The 22848-nt window shown below is 37.1% G+C and overlaps 2 protein-coding genes across 9 annotated transcripts; both read left to right on the top strand.

The window, feature by feature from the left end:
- Positions 1 to 5661: 5661 nt before the first annotated feature.
- On the top strand, positions 5662 to 17468 carry LOC137137491 (uncharacterized). Of its 4 annotated transcripts, none has more exons than XM_067523805.1 (10): positions 5662 to 5962; positions 6472 to 6602; positions 6763 to 6818; positions 7008 to 7367; positions 8040 to 8371; positions 9139 to 13407; positions 13754 to 13937; positions 14170 to 14225; positions 14352 to 14711; positions 14958 to 17468. In XM_067523805.1, exons 3-6 carry the CDS (start codon positions 6764 to 6766, stop codon positions 9178 to 9180), a joined length of 789 nt encoding a protein of 262 aa, XP_067379906.1. In that variant the 5' UTR covers positions 5662 to 5962; positions 6472 to 6602; position 6763; the 3' UTR covers positions 9181 to 13407; positions 13754 to 13937; positions 14170 to 14225; positions 14352 to 14711; positions 14958 to 17468. The 4 variants fall into 4 exon arrangements, with proteins under 4 accessions (XP_067379906.1, XP_067379905.1, XP_067379903.1 ...); XM_067523804.1 differs by having other exon boundaries at positions 5667 to 5962; positions 8040 to 8375; XM_067523802.1 differs by having other exon boundaries at positions 5674 to 5962; positions 8040 to 8399.
- Positions 17469 to 18933: 1465 nt separating this feature from the next.
- On the top strand, positions 18934 to 22355 carry LOC137137487 (CD276 antigen-like). Of its 5 annotated transcripts, none has more exons than XM_067523791.1 (7): positions 18934 to 19170; positions 19617 to 19697; positions 20104 to 20256; positions 20367 to 20492; positions 21040 to 21109; positions 21219 to 21566; positions 21991 to 22355. In XM_067523791.1, the coding sequence occupies exons 4-7, from the start codon at positions 20484 to 20486 to the stop codon at positions 22179 to 22181; spliced, it is 618 nt and encodes a 205-aa protein (XP_067379892.1). In that variant the 5' UTR covers positions 18934 to 19170; positions 19617 to 19697; positions 20104 to 20256; positions 20367 to 20483; the 3' UTR covers positions 22182 to 22355. The 5 variants fall into 5 exon arrangements, with proteins under 5 accessions (XP_067379892.1, XP_067379893.1, XP_067379891.1 ...); XM_067523792.1 differs by having other exon boundaries at positions 19614 to 19697; positions 20104 to 20207; XM_067523790.1 differs by having other exon boundaries at positions 19614 to 19697.
- The last annotated feature ends 493 nt before the right edge of the window (positions 22356 to 22848 follow it).

Raw genomic sequence — 22848 nt, 5'->3', positions numbered from 1 at the left:
ATATGACTCGGTTTTACCTAAACTGCTACAGAGAGTGAGTCACATTTTTTCCTTCCTTCACAGATGAACAGTTTGCAGACAAACTGTAGTTTCATAATCACATTTCAGAAGTTCAAGTCCTGTCATTAACATAAACATTAACATTTCTTTGTAACATGTAAAGGCCTTAAAGGAGGTGTTTCTCTGGGAGTTTCCCAGAAGGTTAGAGGTTTGCAGTGTTAAAACTAAAAGAGATGTATTTAAAAAATACTTCAATCCACATAAATAGGGACATTTCTGAAAATCTTCAATTTCACTTTTTGTAGACAAAGTGCATTTTAAGTCTAAATTTACAGTACGAATTTATATAAAGAACCTCTGTCATAATTTTACCAAATGTACAGGTCATGATTACGTATTATGACAGGTGATAAACCATCACCACATTAACATTTAATCAACAATACTAACAATATAAGTAATACATTATGTAAACGGTCCACCCTCCTGGACGTGCTGTGATGGTTCTTTTGTTCTTTGTCTAGAAGGAGCCCATGGGTGGGGAGTCAGCAGAAATAGCTGCACCTGAGAGGTGGAAGTGGCCGAAGCTGTAAAAGCTCGACTTTCCCAGCTCTCTCTGAGCAGCCTAATCCCCTTTTTGTCATCTGTAGTTTCTTTGATTTTTAGTATTAACACTCTCAGGTGCACAACTGAATGAGTTGGCGGACTCGTGCACTAAGCGTATTGCTTCACTTCCTGTTTCTGCACACTCTTGGGTTTCTACCGAAGGACTGTTTACTGATTAATTGTAGGTCTTATTTTTACTTAAATAACTGATTACTTCACACAAGAATTAATACTTAAGTCGTAACATACACTAGTATTACACAAGTACCTGCTCTTGTAGACCTTCATACTCTGCTTGTCTCCCTACTCATTGTTTCATGTATGGACTTCATATCCCACAAGTCATTGCTAAGCTACTCATCTGCGTGTCCTCTCATAAACTGGAGTTCAGCACCCACTAGCGAGTCGGAGCACTTACTGTATCTCCAACCTGCTTTGTCAACTATATTTTATTTTATTTTATTTTATTTTATTTTATTTTATTTTATTTTATTTTATTTTATTTTATTTTATTTTATTTTATTTTATTTTATTTTATTTTATTTTATTTATTGTCCTTTCGACTTATCCCGTGAGTTCAGGGTCACCACAGCGGATCATTGTCTGCATGTTGATTTGGCAGTTTTTACGCTGGAGGCCCTTCATGATGCAACCATCCCCAATTTCTACCAGGCTTTGACTGACACTCCTCAGTTGGGGAGGGGAAGGGGCAGTGAACGACTCCCTTTTCCAATAAACTGTAGTTACCTGAGCTGTTGTGTCAAGCGTCCTATTGGTAGGACGTATAGGAAAAAAACAAATGGTGGCTGCAATCCACTTAGAAGCTCTGATAGTTTGGAAGCTGCTTCACTGAATCAGTTCAATGGCATATTAATGGAAATGAGTTATTATTCATTAATAACATCAGTGCTCTGTCCAGTGGTCTGTCACGAAAAAGTTGTAGTAAAGATTCAGATTAAGAAATACAGTTAATACTGTAAATGGGTTTTTATACATTTATGTATTTAACAAAATAGTAATACAATGAGATTGAATCTTTAATGAAAATCAAGTAAATGCTGCACAAACATTCAGGTAAATTCATGTAAAAACTAGATTTAAGAAAACTAGCTAAACACAGCAGTACACCGTCAGATCAACTGTTTCCATCATTTGTCAGCATGTGTCTGTTGACGAAGGCTCTAAAAACACCACATTAACTGTTCACTTATTAATTATTTAGACAGATGAGGAGCAAATCCTTTCACTTCATTCAATCAGCCTCACTCCACAACAATCAGATCAAAAAGTAAAATACAGTCCACACTAGAGCTTTGTCCTAATCATTTGTCCAGAAGTGAAATGAGCTGAAAGTGAAAGTAAAGAGAGCAGCCGAGAGACGTCCTGATCTAATCTACACTCATCATTCTAGTGTAAAGGACCATTCTGTTTTTTTTTTTAATAATTTGCGCAGAAATTTGTAATGTGATATTCAGCAGCCTGGTTTGGAAAAAGCATCAACACATTTACATTTAGTCATTTAGCAAACGCTTTTATCCAAAGCGACTTACAAGTGAGATACAAGACATTTCTCCTCTCTCTCCAACAGAACCCAAAGCTTAAGGTTAAGAACACATAATTACTACATAATACTACAGAATATCCTGTGCAGGTCTGGTGTTGTTGTATTTAAATTGATCTTTAGTGTCGTTTAATGGCACAAATTAATTTCAGTTCCTCACTAATATCAGAAAAGTGTTCAGTCACAGGCAGCTTTGGTTTCAGATGAGTTTCCAGAGTGTGTCAATAAACTTCAATATCCACCTGTGGATCCTTTTTATGACTAAAACATCTTTAGGTGCATATAATGCAGTTAGCAAGGTAGTGTTACAATAGGAGGGAGTAGAATTACAAAACAGCAGACGTCATACTATATAATAGAAAAGAGTCTTTCAGTTTAGTAAAATTTGTGTCTGTCTTTCTGTCATTACTAGTCTTCACCACATGGAGGAGCAGGAGAAAGTGGCTACAGTTTGCAAAAGCTCCCACTGCTTTCTGAGTTTCTGAATGTAGTTCATCAACAGTTATCGCCATCAGAATTAGCTGATGTGATGCCAGAGTAACAATGAATTAATATATGAATTAATTATTATTTTTTCCAATACCACAGGAACCACAGTCACCAATCGTTCCTCTTCATCAGACAAGTTGATATGTTGGACACAGTAACATGATTTATCATCAGTAATATGCTGCAGCTACTGCACAGTGTCCTGGTGGGTTAACAGTCAAAACTCATTTCTCATCACTGCACTGTTCAAGGTTCAACTTTGACTCGTGTTGCATGTTATAAAACTTTCTAGTTCCATGTTCATAGTGAAGCCAAACTGAAAATTACAGCTGCACTTTGAAAAAGGGTTAAAGATGATTCAACTTTCAAAAAATACGTCAGAGAGAGAAACAAAGACACAACGTGCTGCTGCTCATGTTTCTCACGAACAACAATGTGAACATGTTGTATATTCATATGTACAACAGTAGATCGTCTCTGCAGACTGGACCTTAAGACATCTCACTTATTTTCATTGGTGTTTTGACTTTTCCCACAGACCTTTAAAATTAAAATGGAGTCTTCACTCACTAGATGTATTTCTATTTCTGAGACACATTTCCTTTATTATTTTTATTTGAGCATCTACAAATTTAATGAATGGGGTGGTTCAGCAGATAAAAACTATGCAATAGTCATTAAATTTAAAAAGTGACATTTTTACTTAAAACATTTAAAATATGTCTAAAAATCAATTGTTTAACCAACAAGAAACATTTAGCTGTATATCACATAACAGTGTTATAAACGGACACATTATAAAAAGACGACTGATGACTGATGTCATGTTTAGCTTTAACCAGTGTTAACAGCTCACAGTTTAGATTCAGAAGAACTTTAAAAGTGAAACTCCGTGAGTCAGTTCAAGCTTTATATGAAAACTGGATAGTAGTTCGAAGATTACAAGTGAGTTTTTTTATTAGACAATAAAAAATGTGTCTTGGTAGAAATGATCACTGTGAATTCACTAACACATGCACAACATTGTTCTTGTACTTTATGATCAATATAACACTCACTTCCTGTATCACTACAGCTTGATATCTAGGCACTTTAATGCATATTTGACAGAAAATGTCTTATTTTAATATGATAAATTCTTACTCAAAGTAAAGGTCATAAAAAGACCATCTTCACATAGTAAATGAGATAAACCTGTTTCTTAACATTGCATCAATAACGTGAACACAGTCCGCTGTCACATCTGTGACAGAGTTTGACAACTTAACATTTCAAAACACTTATGGTCAATAAGTTCATGGTCCCCAAAGGGCCATTAGATGTGCAGTTGGGTGACAAAATATAAGACAACATCCAACATAAAGTAAATAAAGGAGACATTACAACTTACATCACTGTATCATCTGATGAGCAGTGGTTGAAGTTGCACATAATAAAATTAGCGACTTGAGCTGCTGAACAGTTTGAAAAGTTAGCTGAGGGAGTGTTTACACTCACCTTAGTGTGGACACAGGGAGACATGAGGCAGACAGACAGAAAGGCTGCATGGACACAGAAACAAATTCTAAAGTAAGACTTTTTATTATTAACTGCTTGTTAATAACTGATTATTGATCAAAAAAGCAGCTGTTAAAGTGTCTACAAGGTTTTACTGAATCTACTCAACAGAGACGTTTCACCAGAGACTCATCGTTTCTTTTCATTTTTTTCTTTTAAAGTTTAGAACAGTGGTTCAAATAAACAATCACTGATTGTAAACCTGCACAGGTGCTTCATAGATTACCTACACTATGAGTCGTGTCCGGACAAACCGGTGTCTTAAAGTGTCCACGTCCCCTGATCTCAGGAGGTGGTTTCCTGTAATATGTAACGAGTGGTGAGGGAGTCTGATCCTTGTCACTGTTTTACAGCTGAAGTAAAGACGTTTTAACTGGTGACAAAAACAACATGAACATGTGAACTACACTGCAGAGGAACATTTATTATTTTATCTTCAGTGTTTGCAGGAACTTGTTTCTGTCACAGGGTGGAACATGTTTCAAATGAACAGGGAAACAAGACACTTACTAATCTTCATGTTAGGGTCAAGTAAAACAAAGTGAATATTAATAACATGTATTTATTCCACTCAGATCATTTCTCCTCTCTGTCTCACTGGGGGCTTCAGTTAAAACCCTCTGGGATGTTCCTCTTCTGACAGGCTGTTTGTGCTGATCCACTGGGAAACAAAGTTAAGGACAAACTGCAGGATATAACTCAGCAGCCCACACACGGCCACATGTGCCTCATAAACAAGGTTTCTGCAGAAATCATAATACGTTTAACTCTTTTACAGATGAAATAAGAAAAACACTTCACAAACTTATTATTTACAGTGAATAATCCATTCTCCTACTTCAGTCGCGGGGGGGCGCTATCCCAGCTGTCATAGGGCAGGTCACCAGTCTATCTGAGAAACCAAACATTCACATTCACACCTACGGGCAACTTTACATTCACCAATTAACCTAATTAACCTAAACGTTACGGATAATCTGTAGATTTAATTCCCTCCGTGACTGACATTTATTATATTTTACTGGTTGTATTCACGAGTGGATTGAAGAGCTGTGTGTTTCAGATAAAGCGTGAATTTGTGTGTAGTGGTTTTTCTAAATCATCACGCGTGTATATTTTGTTATCAGACAGGGTTTTGGGGAGTATATGATAAGTCACATGGGAGTGAAGAGGGTTTTAATTGTTTATTTAATATAATAAAATTAAGTTTTGTTTGTAAATTATGTAACGTTTGGGGTCTCAGATGCTCGATGGAACGGAGGAGAATCTGTCAGTCTGCCAGATCCTCGTTTACTACATTTACAAAGCTGCGGTTTGATACCAATTTTGATCTGTAGTGATGTATTTTGTAAAGAGGATAATGTGAGTTTTAAAGTTTTGTAACGGTCCGGCCAGTGGATTCGTGTGGGGGCCATCATAAAGTGAATTATGGGTAAAAGCCGAGGACCTAGTTCTGTGTGTTGAACGTGTTTAATGTGCATGATTTGTGTTAGGATCAGTGGCGTTAGGTGAGTTCAGACGTTTGGACGTGAGGGAAAGTGTTCGCGATCACGGTGTCAGGCTCCTGTTCAAACTTAAACAAGACGAAAAGTTGATGTCATCACTTCCTGTCAACCTGATTGACTGATAAACCCACTGTAACATCGTCAAGTGCGCAGCTGGTTTTTACTTTCTGTTTCACTGCGGAGTTAAGCAGTTGGTCAAAACATAATTCAGATGAAAACTTTCTCCTCGTTTGTCTACAAAGAAGTAAGTATTTAAACAGCCCATAGTTTGTGTTGTGTTCTGTGTCCATCCACTGTTGTAAATGTACTACTTGTTAACACGTAAATCACCATGAACGCAGATTAGAAAATCGATTTACAGCAACTCAAACATTGTAACATTCGGTTCTTTTTAATCTTTAATTCCCACAATTTGTTCTGCAGTTTTCTCACCATGTTGTTGTTGTTTTTACAAAGCGCACGAATCTGCTTTTCAAAACCGAAACTTTGTTGGTTTCTTCACATCTACTAGTGTCATAAATAGTGTTTACACCAGTTATTATATGGCACAGATGTCAGGAAGCAGACAGGCTACAAACATGTTTAACATATCAGACTTTTGTGTGATCCAGTAAATATTGTTGTACACAGATGCCGTTCTGAACCTGGATTTACAGTATTTCTTTGTAGATTCATCAGAATCTTATAGACAGAACATTCGGGTAAATATTCTTTGTTACTAATCTCATCTGCATGTTTTCATTGGATTGGTAGATGCACGCACAGACACATCCATCGATTGCTGATATGATCAGTAATGGCTCCAACGTCTGTTTACCTGTTGAAACGGCGCCACCTTGAGACAGAAAAAGATTCCTGCAAAACTGAACTAAAACCTCTAACAGGTAAATTAAAGTTGCTGTAGGTTACAGTTATTATTATTCAGTTATGTGTAATAATCAGTATGATGAAATGTTGTGTTTATTAAATGAAGTCTGACTATTTCTTCTCCTGTAACTTTGATCTGATGTGTCTCTGACTCTCCTCCTCTGTCTCCTCTCACAGGATGAAGATGATCTTTAGGAACCTGCTGCTCATCAAGCTGATCTCATGTGTCTCTGGTTAGTTTATATCTTCATTTTATTGTCCACAAAGAGAAAAGTCAACGTACACAATAAATGACATTAATCCTTTAAATTTGTAAGAATCTGAAGGATCCCTGCACTACAGAGATCATCACAGGACACAGAAACCAGATGGACTTTCTGAGTAATTCTGCTCCTGTCTTTGTGTCTCTGTGTCCTCAACAGGAACATTTGTAGTGAAGGTGACACAGACATCCTATCAGGCAGAGGAGAACCACAACATCACACTGGAGTGGACCTTCACCACCAAACCTGACACTTCCTCCAACTCAGTTAACATCTTCTGTAACCTGATCAATGATCACAAAGACTTAGTCCTGTTTCATCTCCATGATGGTGTTGAGGTCTCAGAGTCTCAGGATCAACAGTTTTCAGGACGAGTCCAGTTTGACAAAGACGTCCTCCAAGAAGGACAAGTCAGACTTCAACTGTCCAGACTCAGGACTGAGGACTCAGGACTGTACCTGTGTGAAGTGAAAACAGATGATGGATGGAGCTCTGACAGATGTCGACTCAACGTCACTGGTGAGTAGATTCAGGATGGATCAGTTCTAACTCGCTTATAGTTCAGAGTCTAATTTTTGGACTTTGGCTGCTCAACATTATGATTTAAAAACATAAAGTATCAGTGTAACATAAAATAAGCTCAACATGAAAACCACTAAATTAAAGTTCAGATCGTCCAGATTAATTCTGCATACAAACAAATATCTGGATGTATTTTTATCTTTACAGCCGGTGTTGATTTTCCCCAAAGTCAGAGACCAACTGTGAGTCCACAACCAGAGAGTTCTGATAGGATTGGTCTCTTAGCTGGACTTGGACTGGGACTTGGACTCGCAGCAGTAGTTACAGCAGCTCTACTGGCCGTTTGTAATGTTTACTACTATTGGACTCATGCAGTGAGAGAAGTAATCCGCATGAGTGAGAGAGGATATAACTGGACTCCCTAAATGGTAGATTAATATTTGTTATGTTCATAGATTATTTACAGTATTCTAGAGAAACAGTACAAACAAAAGAGATATTCTGTATTTCAGCACTTTAAGAAAAGTTACTACTAATCACACATGGACTTTTATTATTATTTAAAATATGCTCGTCGTTTGTATTTGTCTTAAAGTTTTTTTATTTAAGGTATATTTAAATAGAAAAAGTCAGAATACAGCTACAATAACTGACCTGTCTCCTCAACAGGGACATTTGTAGTGAAGGTGACACAGACGTCCTATCAGGCAGAGGAGAACCACAACATCACACTGGACTGGACCTTCACCACCAAACCTGACACTTCCTCCAACTCAGTTAACATCTTCTGTAACCTGATCAATGATCACAAAGAGTTGGTCCTTTTTCATCTCCATGATGGTGTTGAGGTCTCAGAGTCTCAGGATCAACAGTTTTCAGGACGAGTCCAGTTTGACAAAGACGTCTTCCCAGATGGACAAGTCAGACTTCACCTGTTAAGACTCAGGACTGAGGACCCAGGACTCAACCTGTGTGAAGTGAAAACAGATGATGTTGGAAATGTTGGTGAATATCGTCTTAATGTCACTGGTGTGTTCATTCATTTGCTGATTTGTACTAAACACAAACTGTAGCAAAACTGATTTAATTTAGTTTTGAAAATATAATTGTTCATAAACTAAATTAGTGGACAAATTAAAACTTTGACCCTTGCCAAGACATTTGATTCAGAATCACAAATATACCTCATTGGAGCTACAGAAAAGTTAGCAACATCAGTAGGATTCAACCTAAGAGAATCATGAATATATTCACCAAATTGCATCTGGATCTCTTCAGTATTTGAGATATTTCAATCTGGATCAAAGTTCTGGACCAACTGATGGACAAACCCACAGAGCCGAGCTGTGACTAAAACTGTCCATCATGGTTAAAGAGACCTGAATTGTCCTCCTCTTTAAACTACTTGTTTTGTCCCAAGAACACAAATATTCAATCTCCAGTGATGTGAATCAGAGAAAAGCAGCAGATCTGACGTTGAATCAGAGTTTGGTAGCTTGTTTGCAGTCTTACTAACCAAAGACAGAGGAGGTCAGGGCGACAAGCATGAGGATCCAGATCATTTTATTCCTGGGAGAAAAAACTTTATTAGAGAAAGACGTATTAGATTTGATTACAACAGAACAGATTGATAGATCACCTGAAGTATAGATGAGATCTTAGAGACCAACGATGAAAAAGTGTGTAGAGTACGTCAGCTTATTTGTTTTCATGAATACTTTTGTGTGTTTTGTGTAAGTTAATTCTTCATCTCATGTCATTCACACAGATCGTCACCAGCATGGAGGTTATACATCAGGAACCAGACTGACAATGAAAATTAGAAATTGACCATGTGAGCTGGTCACAGCATTAACATACTGCTCCATGGTGAAAAGACCATGTGACTCATGGACAGCAGGTCGACTCTGGGATCATGGTCAAAGGTCTGGGTCCAAATTGGTGGAAAGAAGCAACATCATTAATGTAAAGTTACTGTGAGTTATTCTCTTCTCTGTCCAGGTCAGATTCATCCTTTTCTTTTCTACAGCATCTAAACTGTCTCTTCACTACAAAAAAAGCAGCATTAGCACCTGAAACACATATTTCCCAGAAGTGATTCTTAAACCAACATGACAAAAGTTCTGAATATAGTATATCCACTGACTTAAAGGGATAATTTGGTCGTCAATATGTGAAATTCATATATTCAACATAAAGTGCATCGTCAGCACCTAGAGAATCACACAAAATAAGAAATCTTATATAAAATTATCCCACAATTGTCTGAATTTTCGCAATTATTTTTAAGAAATTTGCACATATTTGATAGAATATCTTTAACATATTTATTACAATATTGAAATATTTAGATATAAATGTATTGTCCGTCCTCCAGGCTGCTGTAAATTTTAGTTCATTTTTAAAATTGAAACATCATTTAAAATGACTTTGTATTACATCACAGCTGGTTTCACCAACCAGTGTGATCAATTTTCTACAACGTGTCAAACACATTCGACAAAGATCTGCTTAAGTTTGTTATGTAAAATGTAATGAATCCAGGAGCAGCCTGAGGAGAACACAAACACATTCAACATGTAAAGTTTAAACTTTGAATTCACATGTTGTTGTGCTGCCAAACGATAGTTTTCAAGGCAGAAACCCAGAGAACTTTGTTCCACTTAAATGTCTCATGTAAAGTAGTGATGAAAGTATTTATTCACGTTTTCTGTTTACTGTTACTGCTTTTTGTAACTAAATCCATATAAAATCTTTATGTCTGCAAAGCACTTTCAAATGTCTCACACATTTTGAGTGTGTACTGTAAATGTATTATGAGTAGGAAATGTGGTAGAAAGTGTTTGAGCATGAAAAGATTGTTTTTTAGACATGTTACATACTGTGAGAATCATTTTAACTTTAGCTGTATTTACAAAGAAGATTTACACAACTATATATTTTCATATGTATAAACATGAACGAGAGACTGAGTGAATGTGATCAACCTGTAAGTTTTGTATAAAGATGTTCTTTGACTAAAACACAATAAAGGGCATTAAGAAGCCAGAGAGCATCTTTTTTGTGTCCTTTAGACTGAACTCAACACTGATAGTGTTAGTGTGAGACGCTGCTCAGAACCAGACTGAATCTGTAACATCTGGTTTATTTTTAGTTTTTTATCAAAGTTTAATCAAAGAACAACTATAACATTTGCTTTCCATTCACATAACAATAATAGTTTCTGTGTGATGATCACAAACATCACCGAGCTTGACAGTCTATAGGAAATATGTTTAACCTGCAGCCAGCTGAGGATTATTAACAAGACGTCCAGTGAAGAGTTTCCACTAGTGATTTACCTCCAGTGTGAACAACTCTCCCCCCTCTGTCAAGAATTAGCATCGATGAAAAAGATGATAGTAAGAGGTAGAAAATAACTGCTGTCACAAAAATAACAGCGAGTGTAAATTTCAGTTTCATACATATCACTACAGTCAAATACTGTAACCATATGAGTTAAAGTGAAAGTTTTATATCGAATCTGGACCAAACAAAGAGCCGCTTCTTGTGAGCAACAACAAAAGCAGAAGTCCTACCTATAATACTTCATCACATCCTGCAGGAGGCAGCCATTATATAACTGGTAGGATAAGCTGTAAACATTAGGAACATGTTATTATGGCTGTGTTTTATTTGTCCCTTGGAAACATTTTCATTTTTATGGTAATGTTCAGCTTTTGTGTAATTGATTGTGTTTTCTGTATTTGCAGGATTTTTTTTCAGATTGTTGGACCTCAAATTAGTGAAATTTATTCCAAACTTCAAACCTCATCAATTTGACAGCACAGGTGTAGCACTAACAAACGCGCTGCAAAAGACAAAACACAACCAAATTGAGAAACGCTCTGGAGTGTAATAGAAATTTTTCCTCTTGGAAGAATTGTAGACAGAAACCAGCGTGATGAACCATCTCAGTTTAATACATGCCGGCATGGAGAAGAACACATGGATGTTGAGTGTTGTTTCTGACTTGTATCTCTCAAACCCCTTCTATTTATACTTAAACCCAAGAAAGGAACCACCCTCACAAAACATGACTGAAGAAACCAGGTGCATGCAGTTGACAGTCATCACTCTTGTCCCTTTCTAGATTATCTGAAGATATCAGTAACGAAGTCAATAAAACCCTTTTATTACCCTCTTTTAGATCTTGCGACCCCAGGACTCACTATCTGCTACATTGCTTGGGCCTTGTAACAACAAAGTGCCTGCTGTGATGTTAAACATTCCTCCAAACACGACCCAGCCTATGATCTCTTGTCCTCTTTGTGACCTCTTCAATAGCTCATCTTGGTTGATTGTATGCTAATTATCTAACCATATGACTAAATTTACTTTCTTCCCTCACAGGAGGCAGCGACCAAAAAGCCGCTGTCAACCCTGACAACTATGTGCTAAAAACTAAAATAAAATCCCAGCTCATTTTCCAATTCACTGAGGGAGAGTGAAAGTACAACAAGTGTGTCCCAGTTGTGTCCGTCACTTTTTAATTCCCCCCTGGAACCATTGTAGACAACTGTCATAGCCACAGGGGCCACTACAAACGGACGGACATTTAGATTTGTAGGTGTATTTTCCGGTTCTTTTGGAGACATTTACGTTGTGTTGTGGCTTTTTGCAGCACATTAACTAATGTCAAAGTGATAAAGGTGTTTTTTAAATGTGCATGTTTCTTTAATTAGTGGAGTTGTGAGCTCTCGGGGCCACATCACACTATGCTACAGACAACAAACATAAATACATGTGTAATATTGTACATTTTTCTACCATTTTAGTAAAAGTCTTAAGAAGATGTTTGACTTTGGTTTGTGATTTTTATGTATTTAGAAATAGAAATGTGTTGATTTGCTGTCAGTGTCCTTTAAGCACAGCAATGGTGCAAAATGTGAGTGTAGATTAAATGTAGGAGCAGCCTATTTATTAAACACATTATAAAGAGGAAAGTAGCATTTTTGTGTGAATACTAACTCTGTTAACTGTGAGTTGATTTAAGTTTAAAGCATAATTGTGAAATTAGTTCACAATATTTTCTCCTTTTACATTTTTATATAACTAAAGGGTAAACTAACGAATAAAAGGAAAGAAGAGTGATGAATTTTATAAAGTAAATGATCAATGTCAATAACAGCATCACATTCTTTTAGTACACTGAAGAGCATCTACAGTACTTGAGTACTACTACAGTACTACTTCAACTTGAGTAAAGAGTGTGATGTGGTAGCTCTAGAAAGTGGAGGTTGTTGTTTTGGTCTTGAATATTTTCTTTAGCATCTTTCTCTCTGTTTAAGTAACAGATACTATGTCCAGTCCAGAATTTAACAGCATGTTTACAAGTAGCATCTCAAAAGCTGATTAACAAACTCTTTCAATGAGTATAACAGTGAGTATAACAGTGCAGGGTTATAACCCAGTGTCCTACACTTTCCATGTTTAGTTTTTGGATTGTTTAGTATGAAAAAGTGCAAAACTACAAAACAGCAACAAAACAGAAATATGTTTAATCATTCACTTGTTTAATGGCAACAAATATAATTGGTATCCACTGTAAAGTCCATGAGTCCACTTACATTAAAAATACTTGCATTACCACAGTGGGCTGAAGAATCCGGACAGACACAGAGGACCAAGTTGTCCCCACTGATAACTGCTGTCTTAACTCTCTGACAGTGGTGCAGAGATGTTCACTTCAAAGTGTTGTGAGTGACGCTCACCCTGCAAAACGCTGTGCACCAAACCTCTACACCATCGTAGTGTTGACAAAGAATAAGGGGGAGTGGTTACTTCGCTTGTGTGCGCGACTTGACACAGTAAGGCGAGTGGTTTCTGTCCGGTTTAACATAAGAGAATGTGTTGCTCGTTGTCGCCGCTGGATCTAAACGCAGGTTTTGTATCTTTTTACCACGAGCAGAATTACAAAAACAGATGTTATATCAGCTGGATGTGAGGAGGAAAACTCCGTTACGAGCTGCCTTTGCAGAAATGCTGATTTTTAAAGGTAAGACGACATTTCGATTCGCTCTTCTTCGAGCTGTGGAGTCGCTTCACGCATTTGCGTTAATGTTGATAATTTACCTTCATTTATATTGTCTGTGTGAAAAGCCTGAATCTCTGTAGTAAAGAAAAAAGTACTTTGTCAAACAGAACAACCCGTATAAACATACTTGATACTGAGCTACAAAACTGCGTCACACAGAAAGTGAAACCATAAAAACAGTAAATTTGTATGTACAAAACCATGTTGACATTACATTGGAATATACCACAAGCGCCTGTTCCTGTCATACAATTTTTAGGTTTTTTAAATTGTCTTTTAAGTTTTTTTTTCTTTTCCTTCTTTTTAGTCCGGATGATGTAACCGTTCAATTTCTACCGGGCTTGGACTGGCACTGCATAGCTGAGGATGGGACACTTTGACGTATACGTCGGGGATTGAACCACTGACCCTTTGGTCTGTGGACGACTGTCTTACCAACTGAGCTAGAACTGCACCCTGCAACTGGAGGATGGATGTTTGACAAAGTTGATGTATATTGCACAAAAAATATGTCTTTTCGCTGTTGAACTTGTGTAGCAGTAAACTGACCCCATCTAGTGACTGAAAAAATGTCTGCAGACTAAACATTTTAAATGGTTCAGATTAATAAAAAGTTTTGTTTCTAGATTAGTTTTTTAAGTTTCTTACATTTCAGTGAATTTTTTTCTCCTGTAACTTTGATGTGATGTGTCTCTGACTCTCCTCCTCTGTCTCCTCTCACAGGATGAAGATGATCTTCAGGATCCTGCTGCTCATCAACCTGATCTCATGTGTCTCTGGTTGGTTTATATCTTCACTTTATTTTATAAAATACATTAACAGATGTTATGACTTACGTCTTTTAATCCATCAGATCAGTGACATCATCATATGCTCCTCACTTTCTGTCTCTGTGTCCTCAACAGGAACATTTGTAGTGAATGAGACAGAGACCATCTATCAGGCAGAGGAGAACCACAACATCACACTGGAGTGGACCTTCACCACCAAACCTCAGAGTTTCATCAGCTCACTTAACATCCTCTGTAGCCTGTTCCTTGATCGTGAAATCTTAGTCCTGTTTCATCTCCATGATGGTGTTGAGGTCTCAGAGTCTCAGGATCAACAGTTTTCAGGACGAGTCCAGTTTGACAAAGACGTCCTGAGAGAAGGACGAATCAGACTTCAACTGTCCAGACTCAGGACTGAGGACTCAGGACTGTACCTGTGTGAAGTGAAATCAGATGATGGCAGCAGCATCAAAGATTGGCGACTCAATGTTACTGGTGAGTAACATCAGTGGAGCTCAGTACAATTTCTGTACTTTTGTCTTTTGAAACTAGACGTGTGGCTGCTGAGCTAGTTGTTAAGGTCATATTAATAGATATCATATATGTAGCAACAGACATCATTAGATTTATGTCATGAACAAGAAGAAAGTTTTAAAGGTGGGAGAGATACATCTTTAAATAAATAGGTGTTGGGGATTATAGATCGAGAAGAAACACAGTTATTTTTTACTTGTCTTACAGCTGCTGATCAGCTCAAACCTCAGAGACCAACTTTGAGTCCAGAACCACAGACTTGGCGAAGGATTGGACTCTACGTTGGACTGGGACTGACAGCAGCAGCAGTTCTACTGGTCAAACTCTGCTTTGCTCTGAGACGTTGTTTCACTAAATCTACTGATAAGACTGAAAATCCCTCTTCAGTGGTTTAACAGTTCTTTCACATCTAGTTAGTTGTGAGCCTGGAGCCTGTTTTTCAGAGGACGAGTGCTGTGTGACCAGAACTCATCATGAAAGAATGGATTGAATGTGTCTTTACTGATCTGAGGCTCAAAACGTGGACAGTATTACCACAGTATCACGCACAGTCAGTTCTTTTATGTGGGGGCGTCTGTATCTCAGTTGGTAACACAGTCCTCCACAGACCACAGGGTCAATGGTTCAATCCTCAGTCGGTCTATATTAAAACATCTCTGGGCAAGACCACCCCCAACTGCCCCTTCCCGTCCCCAGCTGTGCAGTGCCAGTCCAAGCCCGGTAGAAATTGGGGAGGGTTGCGTCAGGAAGGGCATCACATGTAAAAAAAAAAAAATAAACAAATTTGCTAAATCAACATGCAGACATTGATCTGCTGTGTCCACCCTGAACTCAGGGGATATGCTAGAAAAAAAACAAACAAATTTTTAAAATAATTTCTGAAAGTATTTTATATCACTTTTCTATATCTAAAATAATTTACTGTTGCCCATAAAGTTAGAACACATTTTTTTAACCTCTTTTCATGAAATGATTGTGACAATGTGATTTATTATTGATTGATAAAGTTTGTATCTTCTCAAAACTTTATTGATCAATCTCTTCCAAACATGTCACACTGAAAATGGAAACACAATTAACCTTTGCAAAAAAAGAGGAATTTTTTCTGAAAACAAAATTGTTCCAACTTTATGGGCAACATTTACATGTCTTCACTCTCTTATGTTTCATTTATTACACATTATCTCACATTTCTTCCCATAAGTTTGTCTCCACCCCCAGACTAACACAGATAACTTTAAAAGTCCTCATTTATTTTATATCCCTTTAGTTTATTTGTCCAGACAAAGAAAATAGCATTAGCAATTTTATGTTTTATAAATTGAAAAGAGCAGTTTACTCAGTAAAAACTAACTGTGAGTCCAGAACCAGAGAGTCAGGGATGGATTGGACTCTACGTTGGACTGGGACTGACAGCAGCAGCAGTTCTACTGGTCACACTCTGCTTTGCTCTGAGTCGTTGTTTCACTAAATCTACTGATGAGACTGAAAATCCCTCTTCAGTGGTTTAACAGTTCAGTTTGTCAGAGAGCAGACTTCTCTCTGTCCCTGAATCCTTTGACCCTGTTGGTCCATGAAGCTGTTTTTCTCTGAACTCTGAGCTTTTCACCTCTGTCACTGTCTTCATGGTCAAACAAACAGGATGAGACAGAGAGGAGACAAACAACTCATCAGATCCATCATGACCAACAGGACTCTGTCTGGAGGACCCCCTTTCTATCAGAGCACCAGATCAAGATCTGAGTCCTAAAACCAAGAGACAGAATCAGAGACTCTACCATCAGTTTTAAGTGTCAAAAAATAAGCTTGGTTTAAAATATGTATTTATTTATGTTTTAAACTACACAGACCTTCATTGTTCAGCTTTTCATTATTCAGCATTTCATGTTTTGATTCTAACTTTTTTTAAAGGTTTTTGATTTTTAGAAACTGTTTACTGTACTATGAATGTTACAGTGTTGTGTTGTAAATAGTCTGCACTTATATAGCACTTTTCTACCTATTGCTCAAAGCACTTTACACTGGTTCTTATTCAACCATCACAATCACACACACACCAATGGGGGAGATGCTATGCAGCTGGCCAACACTCACCAGAAGCAACTAAGTTGGGGTTCAGTGTCTTGCTGTGACCAGAGAAGCTGGGGATCGAACCAACAACTGCGGGACTGGTGGTCAAGCACTCTGCCACAATCATTTCAGTGAGAGACATTTCTGAATTTAACCCTTTAATAAAACAAGGTACAGTGTTGTCATTCTTAGAGAAATCAGCAGAGTTTCATTTCCAGACCTCACTAAGTTGTTACCCACATCCGTCAGCACAAAGTGACTTTTTAAGGTGAAATTTGAATTAAACCCACATTTCTACAAATGATGTTGTTAACCTTGTGTGATGTCTTCAGGCTGTACACTGAGCTACATTTTCTGTGAATGATTTAGCTTGTTTCCTTGAAGTGCAATTATTTAACTTGTTTTGTTTTTATTCTAATTTGTACTTTTGTTTCTTATTTTTTACAATTGCTAATGAAGGACTTTATGTAAAGTCCAACATATTGTGTACATTCCAATAAAGTAGCTTAATTACTAAGTTTGCATTAATGATGTGTAGAATACTCATCGCTGTCACTGCATTGTAAGTTACTCTTGTTTTTATTTTAAAATGTATTTTTTTATATGCTCATGTAAGATCATTTTTAAATAAACTCTCTGCTTTTGTAATCACACCTGTCTTTTATTGTGACAGTCACATTAAGACACTGCTCATTTGGTGTCTCACGTGAAATGTGAAGGACTCTAAGAACAGCTACTGTCTGGTTTCCTCCTGCACTGGCTTAAAGCCGAATATCGTCCCATGAAACCCACGTCTTTTCATGGAGACATAACAAGGATCCCAGTGAGGTACTCAGTGATTATTTTATATCATTGAAATGGTCCAAAGTTATTATCAACTCTTTATACTGCTGGATGCACACAACCACCATCTGTGACATGTTTGAAACAGGAAGACTGAAGGACTGAAGGATCCAGATCATCTCCTCCCTGTGAAAACAAAGTGGTTTATTAGAGGATAAAGAAAAAAGGAATTGATTGTTCACCTGAATCCTGGATTTCTTCAGGTGTAACTTCAGTTTAGATGAGAGAGTGATTTCTTCAAAAGACATAGATGAGCTCCTGTGTTTTACAAGGTTGTATTTATTCTGTGTCAGAGGCAAAAAAAAGCACTTAGAGGTTGTTTTTATTCTGATCATTTAGAAAACATGGTTGAACATGTTATCAGTATTACATGTGTCCCTTGATCTGGCAGATTAAGTTACTATACATGGAAGAAAACAACATTATAAGGTCAAACTAGTTTGTAACTTTCTGGCTTTGTTGCAGTTTGAAGCTGTAGTCGTATCTGGAAATAAAACACAGTTATCAGGATATTTTTATTTTTTGGTAAAACTCTTTCGCCCTCTTTGTCTTAAAGTAATTTTCCATACATACCAAAAATCTCTATGTAAGTTTGGTTTGTGTTTCTAAACATTTACATTTTATTTGATATTCTAAACAGATTAAACACTGTTATTGTCACTGAAAATATGTGTAACATGAGGAAAACCCAGTCTTTACTGTGGACAGCAGCATCAGTTTTAAACCTAGAGAACCAAGATTTTCATCAGTAAATAGATTAAAGGAAACGTTTGAATCAACAGTGTAAATATTGAATTTCACCTTTTATACTATGGACACAGAAAGTTGGAAACAGTGTTAACGTTTTAGTCGTTAACACTGATATAAAAGAGAAAAACCACTAGAGGAAGCTCTGGGGTGTTAGTTTGATGTGACCTGCAGTTACAGTTCAATAAGCCCATAGTTTTATCATCAGGCTTATTGAAATAATAGATGAACTGTAAATGACTAATTTTGCTTTTTTTTTTTTTAAATCTGCTTCAGGAATGTAACAATAATAAAGTGTGTGAATTCTGAAAATTGTTGCTGCACTACTGAAAACTGACTTTCCTACACTGGTTTCCAACAATTTAACACAGTGTAAGAAACATAGTAACTATAGTTTTGCCATATCCATAATGGATATGTGTGGTCTCACAAGTGTGAGCTTTTGTTTGTTATGGGGGTCACGTGATTTCTTTTCTGCTCTGGATGTAATACATAGAAAATACAATAAAACATGATTTTTTTTTTGTGCTGGATGTAATACATAGAAATAATAAGTAAATACAATAAAAATAATATAAATTACGGATGAAATAGATTGAATACGGCTTAAAGTTTTGCCACGTGATTGTAATTGTCCAATTGAAATACTGACTGACTTCTGCCTGGGTGTGTCCATGTTCACCGTCCTGTCCTGCGTAAAGACGGATTCTGGACACGACTGGTCCACGTCGGAGATCGCAAACAAGACTTTGGCTTTAAGGTAAATCGTCGCTACATTTTGCCTAAAGAGGTTCAGCCAATTAGAAATGATTGTTCATTCTGTTAATGAAGAAATTAGATGTGCGCTCAGAAACAGGTTATATTATATTAGGGCCTATTGTTTTTAGTATAGCTGAGTAAATGTAAATGTGATTAATGTCAGGTCTGATGCAAAAAACATTTCTGGTTTTTAATAACGTTTCATATCTTATTGTTGTCCTTTACTAAAATGCTGCAGATCAAGTGTTCGGCATTAAGAAACAGGACTAACATCTTAGCGTTGGCCTCAGAAATGCAGAGTCATTGGAGTTTGGACTCTGAGGATGATTCTGGGACATTCAGTTAGAAAATGAGACTAAAAACCAACTAAACTAAACTAAAAACCAGCCATGATGGATTGCTACCATAAATAAATATAATTTAGGTTGGATGTGTGTTCTTCAGCAGGACAGCTTTGGACAGTCAGGGTGTCCATCTGCACAGCTGGTCTCATACTGATGGTAGCTGTGGTCTTCTGTCCTGCACTGGGTGAGTATCTGTCCTCTCCAGCTTTAGTTATTACTGGTTTTAATATCATCAGAACTGAGACGACTGTTACCCCAGACTCAGCTACGATGGATTAACGAGTGAGTGGTACTGAAGCTGTTCGTCTGAAGCTTCAAGTGTCACTCGTGTTTTGGACAAAACATGATTCAGTTTATTAGTTTAATAATATCAAATGGGAAACTTTTGGGTTATATGATACTCGTAAGTCAAATTCATGTTGGTGGGGGGTGATGGTGCACTAAATATTCAGCTGGATGAGATTCGGTGGAGTTTAGCGCTGTTTCATCCAAATTATTATTCATAAATAAGAAAAATGTGATGAGAAAACAGAAGATAGATAAATAGTTTACTGGAACAACAGATGAATAATATGACTGTGTGGTTACAGAAACAGGAGGAGAGAAAATAAATGAAGACAGATTTCAGGAGACTGGGTGGAATCATAAGCCTGTTTCAGACATGAACTCCAGAGAATCCAGCCTCAAACATCAGGTCAGAAGTGGCCTTTCAGACATGTAACTCACAGCAGGAGATCACAGGAGTGAGAAGCGTTTTTATTATTAACTCTGTTTATATTAAAAACGCTGAAATTATACACAGAGTTTGAAAATACTCAAACATAAAACATTTGTTCCCCACCCAACTCTACAGATTCATCTTGTTCAGCTATGCTCCATAAACTACAGGACACTAAACTCTCTGAGTTGTGAGGAGAAATCAGACGAGGCTGTTCATGACAGACAGATGCAGAAATAACTGACTGGAACTATGGTGCAGGTTGGTTTTGTCACACAGAACTTATTAGTTAGTTGTTGGTGTCTGTATGTTTGAGGAAAGATGAACTGGTAAAAAATGATGATTAGACTGATTCACTGTGTAAGAAAAACTAATTACTGAGTAGATATGAAAGAGAGTAACATTAGTGTGAAACAGTGTTTAAACCTTTACACCTGTTGTAGCTGAACTGGTCCAAAGAAATATTGCCCACACATCATACAGATGTCTTTTAAGTATTTATTTTCCGCTCTCTCTCTCTCTCTCTCTCTCTCTCTCTCTCTCTCTCTCTCTCTCCTAATTAGACACCGTGATCACCAACTCACACATGACCCATCCATCAAAATAAAAGCTTTTACAAGCCCATTCAACTTTGACCACACATTTTGTATTTCACATAAAATGTATTTACAAATACATTTTAACAGTTGTATGTAATAAAATAATTCTGAACTTAGAACAGAACCATAATAATAAACATTTCAATAAACATGTCATTCAGACAGTTACACCTGTTAATGCTCTAAACCTCCTCTCATCCTTCTATAAGTCTGTCTCCTCTCACATGAAGATGATCTTCAGGATCCTGCTGCTCATCAACCTGATCTCATGTGTCTCTGGTTAGTTTATATCTTCACTTTATTTCCCAGAAACTAAATAATATATAAATAAATCCAAGTTCTCAGTTATTCTGCTCCTCACTGTGTATCTCTGTGTCCTCATTTGTAGTGAAGGTGACACAGACGTCCTATCAGGCAGAGAAGAACCACAACATCACACTGGAGTGGACCTTCACCACTAAACCTGACATGTCCATCACCTCAGTCAACACACTCTGTAGCCTGTTTATTAATTATAAGCACTTTTTCCTGTTTCATCTCCATGATGGTGTTGAGGTCTCAAAGTCTCAGGATCAGTGGTTTTCAGGACGAGTCCAGTTTGACAAAGACGTCCTCAGAGAAGGACGAATCAGACTTGAACTGTCCAGACTCAGGACTGAGGACTCAGGACTGTACCTGTGTGAAGTGAACACAGATGATGGATGGGGCTCTGACACATGTCGACTCAACGTCACTGGTGAGTAGATTAATTTACTAATTTGTACTAAAAATAAACTGTAGATAAATTCTGGACCAACTGATGAACAAAACCACAGAGTCAAGCTGTGACTAAAAACAAGTGGAGGACAATTCAAGTCTCTTTAACATGATGGACACATGGTTGTGAGACCTGAATTGTCCTATAAAAATTGTCCTATAATATTCAATCTCCAGTGATGTGAATCAGAGAAAATAAACAGATCTTCACATATGAGAAGCTGGAAAAATATTCTTGTTTGTACTTTGTCTTAATCTGCAAATGTAAAGTTTCAGATTATTATTGTTTCAGCAGCAGTTCAAAGATTGAACTCACTCTATAAAACATAAATGTTCTGTTTATAGAAAGAAAAGATGAATTTATGCTCAAAGTCTGAGAAAAGTCAAACATTTGTATTTTACAGCAGCAGCTGATCATCCTGAACCTCAGAGACCAACTGTGATTCCAGAACCAGAGAGTCAGGGATGGATTGGACTTTACGTTGGACTGGGACTGACAGCAGCAGCAGTTCTACTGGTCACACTCTGCTTTGCTCTGAGTCGTGGTTTCACTAAATCTACTGATGAGACTAAAAATCCCTCTTCAGTGGTTTAACAGTTCAGTTTGTCAGAGAGCAGACTTCTCTCTGTCCCTGAATCCTTTGACCCTGTTGGTCCATGAAGCTGTTTTTCTCTGACCTCTGAGCTTTTTACCTCTGTCACTGTCTTCATGGTCTGAGACAAACAAAGAGGATGAGACAGAGAGGAGACCAACATCTGATCAGATCCATCAGGACCAACAGGACTCTGTCTGGAGGACCCTCTTTCTATCAGAGCATCAGATTAATAGCTGAGTCCTAAAAACTGGAGACACAATCAGAGATATGAAAGCGAAGTTTCAGTTTTCAATTATTCCTGTGAGTTTGAGTTTAAATTAAGTTATTACAGTATTATAATTATGTGTTATTGATGTAAATAATTATACTGTTACAGATATTTGTCTTTCCCTCAGCAGATGTAAGGAAAGTGTAAAATATCTGAATACATTTCTATATTTATATCAGTCACATACTTATGAATCCTGTGTTTATTTAAAAACTGGACGGGGAACTGAAGAACTTGGGGAATTAGTCAACAATAATTATAACTTTTTTATTATTAATGCATCACAACAAATATAAATACAGTTTTTGGATATGGAAAGATGAAGAAAAGTTCATACACAAAGTCAACACAGCAAAATCATCTGTTGTGGATCATCAGAGCAGCACTTTGTGAACCAG

Source organism: Channa argus, chromosome 12 (genome assembly GCF_033026475.1).
Source record: "Channa argus isolate prfri chromosome 12, Channa argus male v1.0, whole genome shotgun sequence".
In the NCBI taxonomy this organism is placed as follows: Eukaryota; Metazoa; Chordata; class Actinopteri; order Anabantiformes; family Channidae; genus Channa; species Channa argus.
The sequence above is the reverse complement of the archived record's forward strand: the minus strand, read 5'-3'. Positions and strand labels throughout refer to the sequence as shown.